This window comes from Trichosurus vulpecula, chromosome 2 (genome assembly GCF_011100635.1).
Source record: "Trichosurus vulpecula isolate mTriVul1 chromosome 2, mTriVul1.pri, whole genome shotgun sequence".
Lineage (NCBI taxonomy): Eukaryota > Metazoa > Chordata > Mammalia > Diprotodontia > Phalangeridae > Trichosurus > Trichosurus vulpecula.
Genome location: NC_050574.1, coordinates 329,738,613 through 329,753,607, shown reverse-complemented (window position 1 = coordinate 329,753,607; position 14,995 = coordinate 329,738,613). Strand labels below are relative to the sequence as shown.

The window sequence follows — 14,995 nt, the reverse complement described above, 5'->3', positions numbered from 1 at the left end:
GATGCAAGAATCTTGTTTAATAAATGCTTTTGGATTCTTAAGAAATTAGCCAGATCTGAAATACTGAAATCATTTCAGGGTCATGAATCTGAAAGATTTAGATTAGCAGGCACTGAACTTAAGTACTTTTTGATTGAATTTTGGCTTTTTTTTTTAAAGGATTTCCTTTGTTAGCTCTGGGGTTCTCTAAGAGCCAAAGGCAGTATACATAACTGCTAATCTGGTTTGTCCCTTCTGGAGAATAAAATGTTTCTTTGTCAGCTGAGGGCAACAGTCAGCCAAATGCACCTCTTATTCAAATCATAATGGATATCTACTGGGTTTGGCATAAATTGTGTCAGAATTAAAATTAAAAAACAAAAACAAAAACTAGTCCATCTAGTCATCTTGGACCTTTTTCATCTTTTCTAGGTCAGCATATTTCTCCTAAATAAAGTTTCTCTGTCTAATCTGCAAAGTATGCCAAAGTCGATTTCCTAGAAGCTACTGAGAGAACTAGCTCGCTCTAGATTCTAGAATTTGGCTGAATCCCCAAAGCAGAAGAGGAAATGAAGACCTTCAAGCCAGTAAATCAAAGAGGCTTTACTGACATAAGCACATAAGAGAAAAGCTAAAGCCGGAGGAAAAGCTGAAAACACTTGCACGTGAGTGCAGACTCCAGAGGGACAGAACTATACTCAATTCAAAGGCACCTACGGGCCTGTTTTCCTGTGGGAAATCAGATGCAATCTTTTGCTGCTTGTACCAATCAATGTTTATATGCCAGTACAATTTTCATCATGGCATCTTGAGCAATACAGCGGGTTCCCAAAGTCTTAGTGTAGTTTTAAGCTATTTAAACTTTGAAACTTAAAAACTGCAATAAGACTTTGGGAACACTCTATATTTAACTCTTATGTGCTTATTTCTCCCGGGAATTTATGACACTGTTTTCTTTCTTTTTTTAATTTAAAAAAAATATTTTGCAAGAGGGAAGGCAGGGCATTGGGGGTTAAGTGACTTGCCCAAGGTCACACAGCTAGTGTGTCAAGTGCCTGAGGCCAGATTTGAATTCAGGTCCTCCTGACTCCAGGGCCGTCACTCTACTCACTGCACCACCTAGCTGCCCCCTATGACACTATTTTCTAACACTATTAGCATGCATGCCAGTGGATAAAACACTAGGTTTGGGGGTCAGGAACACCTGGGTTCAGTTTAACCCTTTATACTTAGTTGTGTGACCCTCCATATGTCATGGCCTTAGTATCCTCATTTGCATAATGAGTGGGTTAGCTCCAAATCTACGATCTTATGATCCTATTAGATTACAAGCTCCTTCAGGTCAGGAACTATCTATCTTGTGTATCACCTAGTACATTGTAGGTGCTCAAATGTTTACTGAATTACTACATGAATGGAAGTGAGCTCTTTACCTCTTGCTGCTGTATTTTCCTTGGTGGTCAGGTATTAAAGACAGTATATTTGTACCAACAACACATAGTCCATCAGTTGAATCAACCTGGTGGGGTGTGCAGAGCACTGTGGTGGAAAATCACTGAAAATGCTGGGGGAAGCTGGCAGGTACATAGATGCAGCATGACCAGTGACTTGGGCAGAGAAAAACCTTGAGTGGGTTGGGAGACAGCAACCGAGGGCAATCTTACAGCATAACAACCTGTGGCTTTTCTTTAAAGTATGTGTGGGGAATATTCTTAGCTCTCACGTATCATAATTTCTTAAAAGTCTGCAACATATTTATGTATGTTTAACAGAATAGAAAAGAGGCATTTCAATTCCAATTAAAGGTAAAGGAACATAAATGAAAAAATTCTATTTCCATTTCTCATTTCACAGCTCTTTCAGTGGGCTCAGATGAAGAACAAACTATATTTTTTGTGTGTGTAAAGATGGAGCTGCTGTTTGCACACACAAATCTTAAATGAGGAAAGGAAAATTTTAAATTGCAGATAGGATGGCAACTAAAAAAATCATCTTGAGATGCATTCTGGGTAAAGATTAAAGTTTAATGTACCAGTTTGAATACAAGATTCAGTGCCTTAACCAGGATCACAAATCCTTTAAGTGTCAGAGGAAATTGTAAACAATTTTTTCAGGGCTATTTTTCCTGAATAATGTTCAAACCATGGCTCTGGTTTTTCCCCTTCCGTCATGGATAGATCTGGCCATGTCAATTCTCTACTTAAAATGTATCCAGTGACTCTATATTGCCTATTGAAAAAAGTTCAACTCCTTTGTCTGGAATCTAAGCCTTCCACAATTTGGTACTAGCCTACTTTGTTTCTTGAAAGCTTTCTTGATGCCTTTTCTTTTCTAGAAATACCCCCTGCCCCTTCCCCTTAGCCCTAAAATTGAACCTTTCCTCATAACAAACTGGTTAGACAAAAACATGGAGTACAGTGACTTCATCAGACAACGTACAGAACATTCTGTTCTAGAAGTCTCTTGCCTCCCTTGAACATGGTGCTCTGTGCTTTCCCACCAATGAAGTACCTGGCTTTTACTCATATTATTCCTTGTCCCTACAATGTCTCCCTCTCCTTTTGGTATTCATTATGTATTACCATGTCTCATAGTTATCTACGTGTGTGTCTTAACTCATACTATATTGCAAGCATGAGGGCAGAAACTGGGTTTTAGCTAGACTGCCTAGCAGAAGGCTCTGTACACAGGAGAGACTTCAAAGTTGGCTGAATTGAAGAGAGCACCTGATGCCTTTATTGTGCAAGGTAAAGATTCTTGAAGATATGGGCTTGGAGAGAAAATTACTGACCTCTCAAATGAACAGAGCAAGAAATCTAGTGATATGAATTCCTACTTCTTCCCAATCGTCCAGTTTCTGAGAAAAGACAAAGGCTGCTGGTTGTTTTGTAGTTTTATTATTTTTCCATTTCCCCACACAGGGACTACGACTCATTTTGAGATTTTTCAGTGCATTTCACAGCAAAATGAACAAGGGAATTATTAAGTAGTTGTACATAAAGGAAATCTTTTGCATGTGTGATTTACAGTTTGTTGAAAAACTATTTAAACCTTTTTTGGATGTTCTCATTTCATTTATCCCTTTTAGTAGAACACAAGTGACAGGATCACACAGAGTTTAGAATTCTCATAATGATGCAATGGAACCAGCCACCTGAAATGACTGGTGAACAACTTTATTACAGATACACACTGATTGGAAGACTACATGAGAAAAAACAGAATAAGGCACCACTCTGGGAAAATTAAGGTAGTTTGTAATAACAAGTGTTGAGTACACAGTAAGTACTCAATAAATACTTGTTGAATGAATGTATAATGAAAGCCATAATCAGCACTATTCTCTTAATTGCCAGCAATTCTTAAGCTTCAATAAAATACTTATATAAAAAAAGAATATTTGTACCTGAATACATTTCCTAATGTTTCTATTTCATACTACCCTTTCTTTGACATGTAATGATTTCCAAAATAAAACAAAGCAAAACTACAGTTCATGTGTTCTCCATCACAATTAATAGCTCTTCCTAAATTAATGACAAATACTGACGGTTGCTTTGAATTTTGAATGAAGCGAAATCCAACTAATCCACAGGAATAGCATATAATACTGGATATTTGCTTTCAAAATGGAAAAAAATCAAGGACAAAAAAAAGTAATACATTTTTTTAATGTCTGCTATTCCCTTCACTGCCTTAGTTCAAGAAAGTCCCCAAACCTCACCACACTGACAAGTACATTTGTTAAAAACAGTCTCTCACATGTGATATTTATTAAAATCTGCTGAAAAGCATTCTGAAAGACATTTTTTCCATTCAAGTCAATTTTGTTTTCAAGTATATTAAAATGGTTCAGAGGGGAAAAAATTCTCCACGGTTATAATTCCAATCAATTTATAAATTTTTTTTTTTTAAAAAGGGAGTTCCAACAGAGATTGATACTTTTCTCAGACATGGGCACAGTCTTTTCTGAAGAAGAGAAGTGTCTCATCGCCCCAATCTGGCTGGTTTCTAACACTGATTCCAGGCCCAGTGACTGAATCTGCCTAGGTTGAGCTCTTCCTTCACGAATTTCTTTTTTGAAATACAAGCTGTGCAATTTCAGCTCCTCTGGTTTTGTTTATATGTGCAGAGAATAGTTAGTCCCTGACACAAAGCGAAGTATAGACCTTAAAAGAGGCTATGTTTCTTACATCAACGGAATCAGAGCCACTGTGCCCATACCACTGGGCCTGGCTGCTACTTGCAAAGTCAAGTGATCTGAAACTGAGCCTTAGTAGCAGGAACCAGATGCAAACGAATCACCTAATAATCCACGTAAAAGCCTGGAAGACGGCATTGTCTGCATTCTATGAAAGAAGTTGGTGGAAAGGTCCACTACCTTTCTTCAGTATCTTGGATTTTTGGTAGTACTAAAGTGCCCTGGTAGATGTGTCCTTTTAAACTGTGCCATCATAAAACAAGACACTCATTGCAATGACTCCATTCTGACAGTGTAAGGGGTAAAGGAAGCAGAAGAAACCAAATCCTGGGGAGTCTTAGCTAGCTCGTGTCACTCAGTAGGCTGTGTCACTGGGATCGTTTTCCAAAGGGGGTCATAATAAACCCAGCCTTCTCCCTGAAACGAATGGAAAAAGAAATTAGAGAAGGATTCCACTAAATGCTGTTACTCTGTAAGCAGAGATAGAAGTTGTCCACTCTGGAAGTAGAAGCCTCTTCCCACAGCAAAATAATAGTCTCTGTAGGACAGTCTGCTCTTTTGGCCCAGAGCATGAAGAAATGTCTGTACTTTTAGGTGTGAGGTAAGACCTCACCCACGACCAAAAATCAATTAATTAGCAAGCATTTATTAAGCATCTACTATCATCCAGACAACACTAGGCACTGAAGATACAAATAGAAAAAAATGAAACAATTCTTAATCAAGTGTGGCAATTGTGGTGATTATGCCAGGATACTACAGACCCATCTTGCTTACTGAAGTGAAAGAAAGCCCTTCTGCCGTACCAACGAGAAGAAAGCATGCATGTTTGACCTAATAAGGATATTTGTGGAGTCCTTTGGACCTAGTGAAGAGACAAAGGTGAAGAACAGGGGCAGAGGCATGATCAAATGTATGCTGTGGCACAGTAGGGAAGAAGATCTGGATGGAGCCTATGTTAGGGTAGCTACAACTGAAGGTGTCTTAGGGGTGGATTTTGGTTTGTAGGCTTAAATGGGAGAGTAAAAGTCAGGAGGTTCGGTGGAAAAGATCCCAAATCTTGGGAGTTTGGCTCGAAGTATAGTTTTAAGGGGCAGTTAGGTGGCGCAATGGACAAAGTGTCAGGCTTAGAGTGAGGAAGACTTATCTCTCTCAGTTCAAATCTGGCCTCAGAAACTAGCTGTGTGACCCTGGGCAAGTCACCCTGTTTGCCTCAGTTTCCTTATCTGTAAAATGAGCTGGAGAATGAAATGACAAACCACCCTAGTATCTTTGCCAAGAAAACCTCAAAAGGTGTCATGAAAAGTCAAGACACAACTCAACAACAAATAGTTTTGAGTCACTTGGCTTATTAATCAGTGGGAAGAGAAAGGAAAAGACCATTCTTGATCCTATTTCTAAAGCCAAATGATGTAAATAAAAGAGCACTGGATTAAATTAGAAAGTATGGGTTCCAAATATGTCTCTGAAACTGCAGAATGACCTGAAGCCAATCACTTACCTTGTTTGTGTCTCAGTTTCCTTACCTGTGAAATGGGATGAATAATACTATATGCCATCTACATTTAAGTGTTATTTTGAGGATCAGATAATATATTTACATTCTAAGAAAATAAAACATACCACCTAAGAAAAATCAACAGGCCTTAATGAATATATTTAATCATAAAGTGATAGGGAAACTCATTAAGAAGTTTAGTGTCAATGTGACACTGGTAGAAATTTAAGTGAATTTCACTTCTGCAAGACCTGTCTGTAAAGAGGTCTGTGCTTTCCTCATGAAGAGTATCTCCTTTACCAAGCCGACATAACTAGCAGATTAAAGAAAGGGCTAAACTTCTTGGTTACCAGTTGACATGACTTAACTGGTCACACCTGTCCAAGAGATGAGGTCCATCCACAAAACACTAGGTATAGATCAGACTGAGGTGTCTCTGTATCACTGAAAGTAACAACTCAAGAGAAGTTCTTGTTATGAATTCATTTATTCTTTCCAACATATATTTATAGAGCACAATAGTAATGATTCTGAAGGACACAAAGAAATATAATACATGGTTTTTCCTTTCAAAAGACAATCAATCTGTAGTATACTATTCAAGCCAGTAATACCTTCGAATTTTTTGGTGAACTCTACAATGCCTACTGGGTACAAAGTAGCTTGCTCCTCACCATCACGCTCTTGAGCACAGGGAGATACAATCCTGGCATCTTATCTTTACCTACTACTCCATCTACTCCATTACTAGTCCAGGAAGTAACTTATGACTCACTTCATTACTTTACTGTCTCTCTCTTCTCCTGGTCTGCCCTGTATGACAGAAAGAACGGTGAGGTATAGTAGAAAGCAACATTGGACAAGGAGTCAGGGATCAGCATTTGAGATTCAGTTCAGCTATGAGGAAGTCACCCAACCTCTCCAACTCAGTTTTTTCATCTGTAATGTAGGGAGAACTATACACAGGGTTACAGGTTGTAAACATGACATGTTTGTGAATGTGCTTTGAAAATGATAAAGCAGTATACAAATGTCAGTTGACATTTAACTAGTAAATAATGTTTTAAGATAATATCTGTTCATCTTTGATAACAATTTTACCTTAATCACAGTCATGAATTATCAAATTTTTAGCAGCATAAGCAACAAAACTTGTCTAAGATCTACTAAAACCTCATCATGACATGAAGGTAAGGCTGAGATCTTGAAGGCCACTCCAGCAGAGTACAAATTCTGTTAGGTTCCCCCAATCTGAAAAGGGGAGTCATGATGTGCTACTGTGTATTTCTGTAATTGGAGGTTATACTCACTGAGTTTGAAGAGGTTTATCACAAGACTGTTGGCTACTTGGTGATGAATGTTTTCAACCACAACGACTCAATAAGGCTACCGACTAAGGTAAGGTAAGACTACAATTTGCCTTGAAGAAGGAAATACTGATACCAGAAAACTCATGGATCTCTAAAAGTACCGAGATACGGTATAAAACATGTTTTCTCTTTGCAACTACCTAAATGTTATTATTTCCTTTTACTAAATCTAAGTTCAGTAAGTACCAAATAACTGTAGTAAAAACTTTTTTACTTATGTTCCTTCCCCTCCTCCCCTCTTTTCCCTGACCTTTATCTGTCTGAGTGGTCCTGGATTTTTCCAAAGACCAATCAAACCACACAACTATAGTCTTGTAGTTTTCCACACCAAATAGCAGCTAATCTGTTCCTTTTTGCTAATCTAGAAGTGGTGACACTGAAAACAAAGACAATTACACTTATTAATGAAAGGTGTTAAATAAGATTAATAATTAAGAGAACTATGAATAATAGTACTCTTAAAAGTCACCTCATCTATTCCCACCCCAGCTAGTCTCTTGGAATATCTCCAAAAACTTGGAATATCTCCAAAAACATCCTGCAAAATGCCATCAACTCTGAAACTCACACTTCTTCTATAACTCCTGTCCCTGGGGTCCCTCTCTCCCTCTGGTTGGAGAGGAGGGAGAGTTACTCTGTCATTCTCCACCAAGACAGCAGAACTTCATAAAGCCCATGCACCCCCAGGGAAACTCTTGGAAATGCCTCTCCCTCACCGCACCCCCCCCCCAGCACTTTTCAGCTTCTTTTTATGTCTGTATCTCCCAACAGTTTGTGAGTTCCTCAAGGGCAGGGACTGTCCTTGGCCTTTCTTTGTATCCCCAGTACTTAGCAGTGGCTGGCACAGAGTAGGTGCTTCATAAATGTTCACTGAATGTTGTCTAATAACTGTAATATTGCCCTGGATATTTTTAGTACCTTTCCCCCCAAACTGCTTTTGTGGGTACTATTTCATCATCATAATTATTATCATAACCTGAGACAAAAGGAGGTGAAAAGGCTTACTCTAGGTTTTACCAAAGTTTCTGGTAGAGTCAGGCCTAGAATAAGTTCTCCTATCTCTGCTCAGTGCTCTACAAGATCCGTGCCCTGTGGGACTAGACTATCTAACCAATTTGAGCACAAATTCTAGTCTTTTTAGTACTGTGAAGAACCAAAATTTTAGCAGAGGGGAAGAAGAGATGGGCTACAAAGCCTTGAGAAACACCACAATAGACAAATGAGAGAAGGGACCAGAATACTGGCATTTTAAAATCCCCTTCTTGTCCCAAAGGGGCATACTTTCTAGTTCTGGTATATATGCCTAAAAATGATCTGATTTTCTAACGGTTTTATTAGCTCAAGTCAAGGAGAGATTTGGAGGGTTCTGACTGCACTAAGACATGGTATGAGGTAAAAGGTGATGCTTGGTACTTGGCACAAAGCTGTTTTAGGAGGCTGTAATGCAAACAAGACCAAACAAATATTCTGTCCCAAAAGGGGAATTCATCTACTGTCAATCTGAAAAGATCAATGAAGTTCTTTTAATATTGGCCAAAGGCATTTTAAAAGATGTGTTAGAACTGCAATATTTTAGCTATCTGTGTGATTACAGAAACAGTAGCAGAAGAGTGGAAAAGAAAAGGATATCTAAGTACAATTTAGTACCTTTCTATCAATTCTTACAAATTTTAATCTTTTTTTTTTTCATTCACAGCTTTACAGAAAGAAAATTCCTTCTCTCATGTATTTACTGATGTCAAAAGCAATCAGTCTGTCTGCAAACCTGACAGGATGAAAGGGTCTTTCCTACTCTGCAAGGACACCCAATGTGCTGTTGGATGGCTATCAGAATTTTGTACTACAATCTGCCTAATGTGAACTTCCAGCTATTAGGCCAATTATCCCTTTCATATATAACAACTCTTCACCTATTTGAATTGAGGCAGTTACAATGACTCTTTTTGTTTTATCTTTTTTAGGTTAATCACCTCCTTCAATCATCCATCATATGCTATGTATTTGAGATCATTCACCACCCAACAGAAATACTTGTTTGTCAGTATCCCCTTAAAAATGTCATACCCAGAACTGAACATAATACTCTAGATGGGGTCTGCTTAAGCATAGAGGGCAATGGGATTTGGTGGATACCTGTAATTCTATTAATACAATCTAACACTGGGTTAGCATTTTTTAAAAAGACAAGAATTTTATTTTAAAAAATGCTATAAGGGACTGACAAGGATAGTTGACATGTGCCATGCTCATCTGCCAATTTGCTTACATGTCATGAACCACATGACATTTTTCTTCTCTGTTTTAGAACCCCATCTGCTGTAATTGCTGCGAAAAGAAGAGACAAGAACCTAAGATGTTATTAATATTCTCTGGACTACGAGAGGCAGTTCCAAGACCTTTAGTTTGACTCATCTATGCAGGATATATACCAAAAATGTTGACAATTATTCATCTTCCTACTTAATAATAACTGATATTTATATAGCCTTTTATGGTTTGCAAAACTTAAATTTTAAATAGCCACTTGACACCATTAGCTAAGTTTATTTTAAACTTGAGCATTAATAAGCTCACTGTAGTCAATGAAAACCACCAGATCTTTTCCAATAAATTGCTGTCAAACAGCTTTTTCTGACAAATTGGAATGAATAATTGAAAAACAAAGGATGGTTAAGCTGGGCTATTTTTGAAAAACAGATGTGAGACAGCAAGGCAGCAAACGATCAGCAAGCCAAAGTTTTCATCAAGCGGATAAGAATGAATATAAGAATGAATGAAACTTACCTCTTTAATAAAGTATTTGGTTTGCCACGGTGTGCCTGTCTCAGCACGGTGTCTCTCTTCACTCCTCTGACGCTCCTCTAGGGCTCGTTTATGTTCTGTTGCCTTATCAATTTCAGAATCCCTCAGAGACTCTGTGACATTTTTCCATAGTCGTCTGAAATCAGAAATTTTGGCTATTTTTTACATTTTACAAGTACTTTTATGAGTGAAACAAAAGCCTAAGAGATAAATTTGATTGTCTTTCAAATAACAGCAATTTTTTCTAAACCAGTTCTATTTTCTTTTCTAAACAAGATCCATAATTTCAGACCTGAAATGGAGCTACATGAATTTTGGTATTAAGGGGAACCAGTGAATATTAAAAATAAGTGTTATTGATACTTTTGGTTTTTTACATCACATTCACTTTCCTCTTTCACCCTCCAAAGGATATATTCCTCAAAACAAAAAAAAACTAACTAAATACAGCAACCGCATCTGATAGAGAAAGCAATATTTGACATTATAAAGAGTATCTTTGAGCAAGATTGCTATTACCTCTATATTTATATCTACATACGTAGGCTGCTATGCAACAGGGATTAAATACTTTAAAATTAATTTGGGGAGCATACAGACTAAATGAATTTTAATAGCAATATGTTCACTTTGGTTTCCATGGGTTCAGGAATATTTATAAGCTTGTTGAAATAGGATTAAGTCTGAAAACAGCTGATCTGAGAACATATGGACATTCGTTTAGAGACCTGATGTTTATAATAAACCATTTAAGAATTTCACTTAGAATTATAATATTGGTCATCTAGTCCAACCTTCTGATTTTATATATGAGGAAAGTGAGGCCAAAAGGCATTACATCATTTACCAAGGTCAGAAGTTAATAGAAGAAATGAGTCCAGAACCCAGGTTTCTAAATCCTGATTAGAACTCACCACACCATGACGACTTACCTAGATTCAAAAGGTCCCTGCTTTTCCAAGGGCCTTACTCTTTTTTTGGTCACAGATAATTTAGTCAAGTCCACATATTTTGTCTCTCCATTGCTGTAAGTGAACTCAAGGACACTATTCCATTCCCCTTGCACTCTGCATACCACAGTATTAGAAGTATTATGTTTTACTTCAGCTGTAACCCTAGAGACAGTGAGAAAATATAAAAATACAACTTAGTAAGTGGTATTAATCTCAAGTCTTTGAATTCTGAAATTGAAACTTCCTATGAACACTGTTTAAACTGGTTGTTTAATTCATCTCAATTTGTCAGTTGGTCTGGCTCCCTGGGGAGAAGAAAAAAAAGAGCATCATATGGTCCCTTCACTGAGAAATTTTTGATCCACTAAATAAGTCACATGCAAATCATAGTTATGGTAATGAACACGGGCTACGACAACGCTTCTACACTCAAATACTACTCAGATATTCACTAATGACAGCACATTTTGTTCTAATTTCTTTCTGATCTCATGGTGTAGTATGGCTTAGTTTTGCCTGAATACAGTAGGTTAGGTCTACACTACTTTGATATCTTGATATTCCACTTTTTTATGCACTTAAAAAAACCAAAACTCTGAATGTCTATTTCAGACAAAAACAGATATGCCAGTGCCAGGATCCAAATACAGAGATGGAATACGGCTGTTCAAAAATTAATGAAGATTTATCTGGCCAGCCTATCTGTAGGCAGGCAGGATGTAGCTCAAATGAGTGCTAGGAACAGTAACAGATCTAATAATTTTTTTACAGGTTTTATAGCAGGACAGAGGCAATAAGTTCAAATGAGACAAGAAATTAGCACCAAAAACGGTCTATGAAGGAATCTGAATTTGGCAAGTCAGGTTTTAAGGCTACAGTAGACCTGAAGTTAACTAGGGATCTATCTAAATACCAAGATTTGATCTTAAAAAAAAAAAAAGCTAAGATATTAGTTTAAAAGTCCAAGTTATCATTTGTATTAGATTTCTAAGCTATTCTATTATGGGCTGCTTGTGGGTATTATATTACCCGTTGTCCTTCATCCATAGTAGGCATTAAATGGTGCTGAAAGAAATTATCAGGAGCAAGTTGAGGGATTTAGGAACCAGGAGGTCAAAAAAGACTAGCTTATCTGACCAAAAGTAGGTCAAAGGTCAAGGAACCAAGACCTCAAGATGTTTGCAAGGAAGTCCAAGTTATCAGCTGTCAATGTTCAGTATCTGGGAATGACGATGGCAGGAGAAAAAGTGAAACTTTGTGGTTGACGCAGACATTGGTCCTGAATCTGTGTAGTCAGACAGAACAGTGATAAAAATATGATTGTGAACCCAATCCCAGGGCAAGGGTAATTTGTCCTCTGGAGTTGTTTTAACTTTTTCTTCAGTGTGAAAAGCCCCAGGTAAATAAAGATGTATCAGCTAATGAGGAATAGGAATGTAGGTGTAGTCTGTTTAAGGGCAAAATGAGATGGCCTTGCACTAAGATTTAGTTTTTAGGGGTTTGGGGTTTTTTTTTTGCATATGAACATGAATGGTCACTTTGCTATGTCTGTCCTGACGGCATGTGTTCTCAAGTTGCATTCTACATATCTTCTTCGATCCAGCTTTTCCTTGAAATTCCATCTCCTTTATGTAGCCTAACTGGATATGAGGTGATACTTAATATTCACCTTCTTCTCCATCTCCACACAAGCTCAAAACTATACTTAAAGTGCTGAAGAGGGCAGATTTAAAAGATATACTAACTTCCTCAGTCTCCTGGTTTCTGTTCCTCTCTGCAGTATACTCTTCAGTGTTATTTATTCTGATATTCTTTCCTACTCAGCTTATGGTCTTAATATATAATAATAGCTCATATTTATAGAGCCTGCACACTTGATAAACTGTCTTATAAATATCATCTCAGTTGGTCCTTATAACAACCTTCTGAGGTGGGTGGTACATGTATTCTTATCTTTATTTTATGAGTGAAAGAGGAATTTTGGAAAGTGGTAAAAGGATGGGCTTTGGAATCAGAAAACAGTGAAAAAAGTCCTGGATCTATTGCTTATTATGTGACCCTGGATTAGTCATTTCACCTCTTTGAGACTCACTTTCCCAATCCATTAAATAGGGGCAAAAACCTCTTGCCTATAAAGATGACAAATGCTGAGAATAGTCAATGTTAGAGAAGTTATGGAAAGATAAGCACATTAATGAACTGTTAGCAGAGAAGCATATGCCCAAATACTTGTAGCAGAATTTTTTGAGGTAGCAAAGAACTGAAAACAAAGTAGGTGCCCATCAGTTAGGGAACAGCTATAATTAAAATGTGGTGCCTGAATTAATGGAAATAATGAACATGATGAAGCCAGAGAAGCATAGGAAGGTTTAGATGAACTGATACGAAGTGAAGTAAACAGGCTAGGGAAACAATGCATACAATTGTTACAAAAAGTAAAGAGAAGAAACCAAAATCACTAAACAATCAAAACAGTGTTGTGTGAAACACTGCAAAGAACAGCAGACTTTTCTCAATGTTTTGATTGGCTTTGCTTGTTTATTTTCTCTTCTTCCTCTTTTTTTATTCCTTGTCCTAAGGAATGGCTCTCTGGAAAGGGGAAGGGGGAAGGATACAGAGGAAAATGTGGATGATATAAAAACAGAAGATATCTTTGAAAAAGAGCTAAAAAATTCCCTATGAACTGCTTCCTGTTCATAACTTTTAAAATTCTCTATTAAAATGGATGGTTGGCTTGGGAGCAAGGACAATACTTTCAGAAACATGGGTAATGTAACAAATAAAATACATTAATAAAGTTTTTTTTTAATTTAATCTCAAGCAGGATGATTTTGGAAAAACCTAGAAAGACTTACATGAACTGAAGCATGGTGAAGTGAACAGAACCAGGAGAACGTTGTACACACTAACAGCAATATTGTTTGATGAAGAACTGTTCTTAGCAATACAATGATCCAAGACAAGCCCAAAGATTAATGATAAAGCACATTATTTGCCTCCAGAGAAAAAACTGATATTGTTTGAATACAGCCTGAAGCATGCTATTTTTCACTTTCATTTTTTTCTTTTACTCAAGTCTTCTTGTACAAAATGACTAATATGGAAATGTTTTACATAATTGCACACATATAACCTATATCTGATTGCTTACCATCTCAGGGAGGGAGGAGGGAAGAGAGGGAAGAAGGGAAAGAATTTGGAACTCAAGACTTTAAAAAATTTTAATCCCTTCCTACCTTCATAGGATTGGTATAAAAACCAATTCTAATTTTTAAAAATATGGCATATAACCTTAGTTGCCCCTCTCACTACTGACTGAATCTTTCTATTCTCCTCTTGATTTAATTTCCCACAGTAATTAGCTGAAATTCTTTTCTTCCTTCTCAAGTCCCTAACTGTAACTATATTCCCAACACTCACAGTAGTATATTTAAATTACTTTACTGAGATCTAGAATATCTAATGGCTACATTCTCTCAAATCCCCTCTCCTCTATACCTACAAGCTTCTCTGTATTGTCATCTATTTTGTCCTTCCCTACTGGCACAAGAGAAGGGGTATCCCTAGTCTTCACTGAGGCTGTTTCCCTCTATCAGTGCTCCTAGATCCCTTCCCTCACTTTCCTTGCAGGACCTTTCTCCAGCAACCGTTTCTTCTCTCACACATATTTTCAATCTTTTCTTCACTACTGACTGTTTCTCATTTGCCTAAAAACATTCTTAGATTTCTCCAACACTAAAACAAACAAACAAAAAACAAAAACACCTTCCTTTGTCTTCTATTCTATCTAGCTATTGCTGTTTCTCTCCACTTTATGGTCAATCTAATGGAAAAAATTATCTGCACCCAATTCCTTCATTCATCACCCACTGGTTCCGTCTTCATCACCCACTGGTTGCTTAACTTTTTAAAATCTGGTTACCATCCCCATCTCTTTTTCTTATATTTTATTTTTCCAATTTACATGTAAAAGTAAGTTTTAACATTCATTTAAGAAAAATTTGCATTCCAAATTCTCTCCTCCTGCTCCATGCTCCCATCCCTGAAATGGAAAGCAACTTGATATAAGTTATACATATGCAATCATGTAAAACGTTTCCATAGTAGTCATTATTGTGAAAGAAAACCCAGACTAAAAAATTTAAAAAACCATCACAAAAAAAATAAAGTGAAAAACTTTACGCTTCAATCT

At 37.1% G+C, this 14,995-nt stretch overlaps 1 protein-coding gene across 2 annotated transcripts in view; it reads right to left on the bottom strand.

Moving 5' to 3' along the window:
- Positions 1-2,857: 2,857 nt before the first annotated feature.
- The window catches only part of OSBPL11 (oxysterol binding protein like 11), a 103,799-nt gene continuing 91,661 nt past the window's right edge, over positions 2,858-14,995 (bottom strand). For both annotated transcript variants that reach the window (XM_036746178.1, XM_036746179.1), the window contains exons 11-13: positions 10,783-10,965; positions 9,833-9,986; positions 2,858-4,597 (exon numbers count right to left, since the gene is read on the bottom strand). In XM_036746178.1, coding sequence (XP_036602073.1) covers positions 4,532-4,597; positions 9,833-9,986; positions 10,783-10,965 — 403 coding nt within the window. In that variant the 3' untranslated portion in view covers positions 2,858-4,531. The remainder of the gene's footprint in view (positions 4,598-9,832; positions 9,987-10,782; positions 10,966-14,995) is intronic.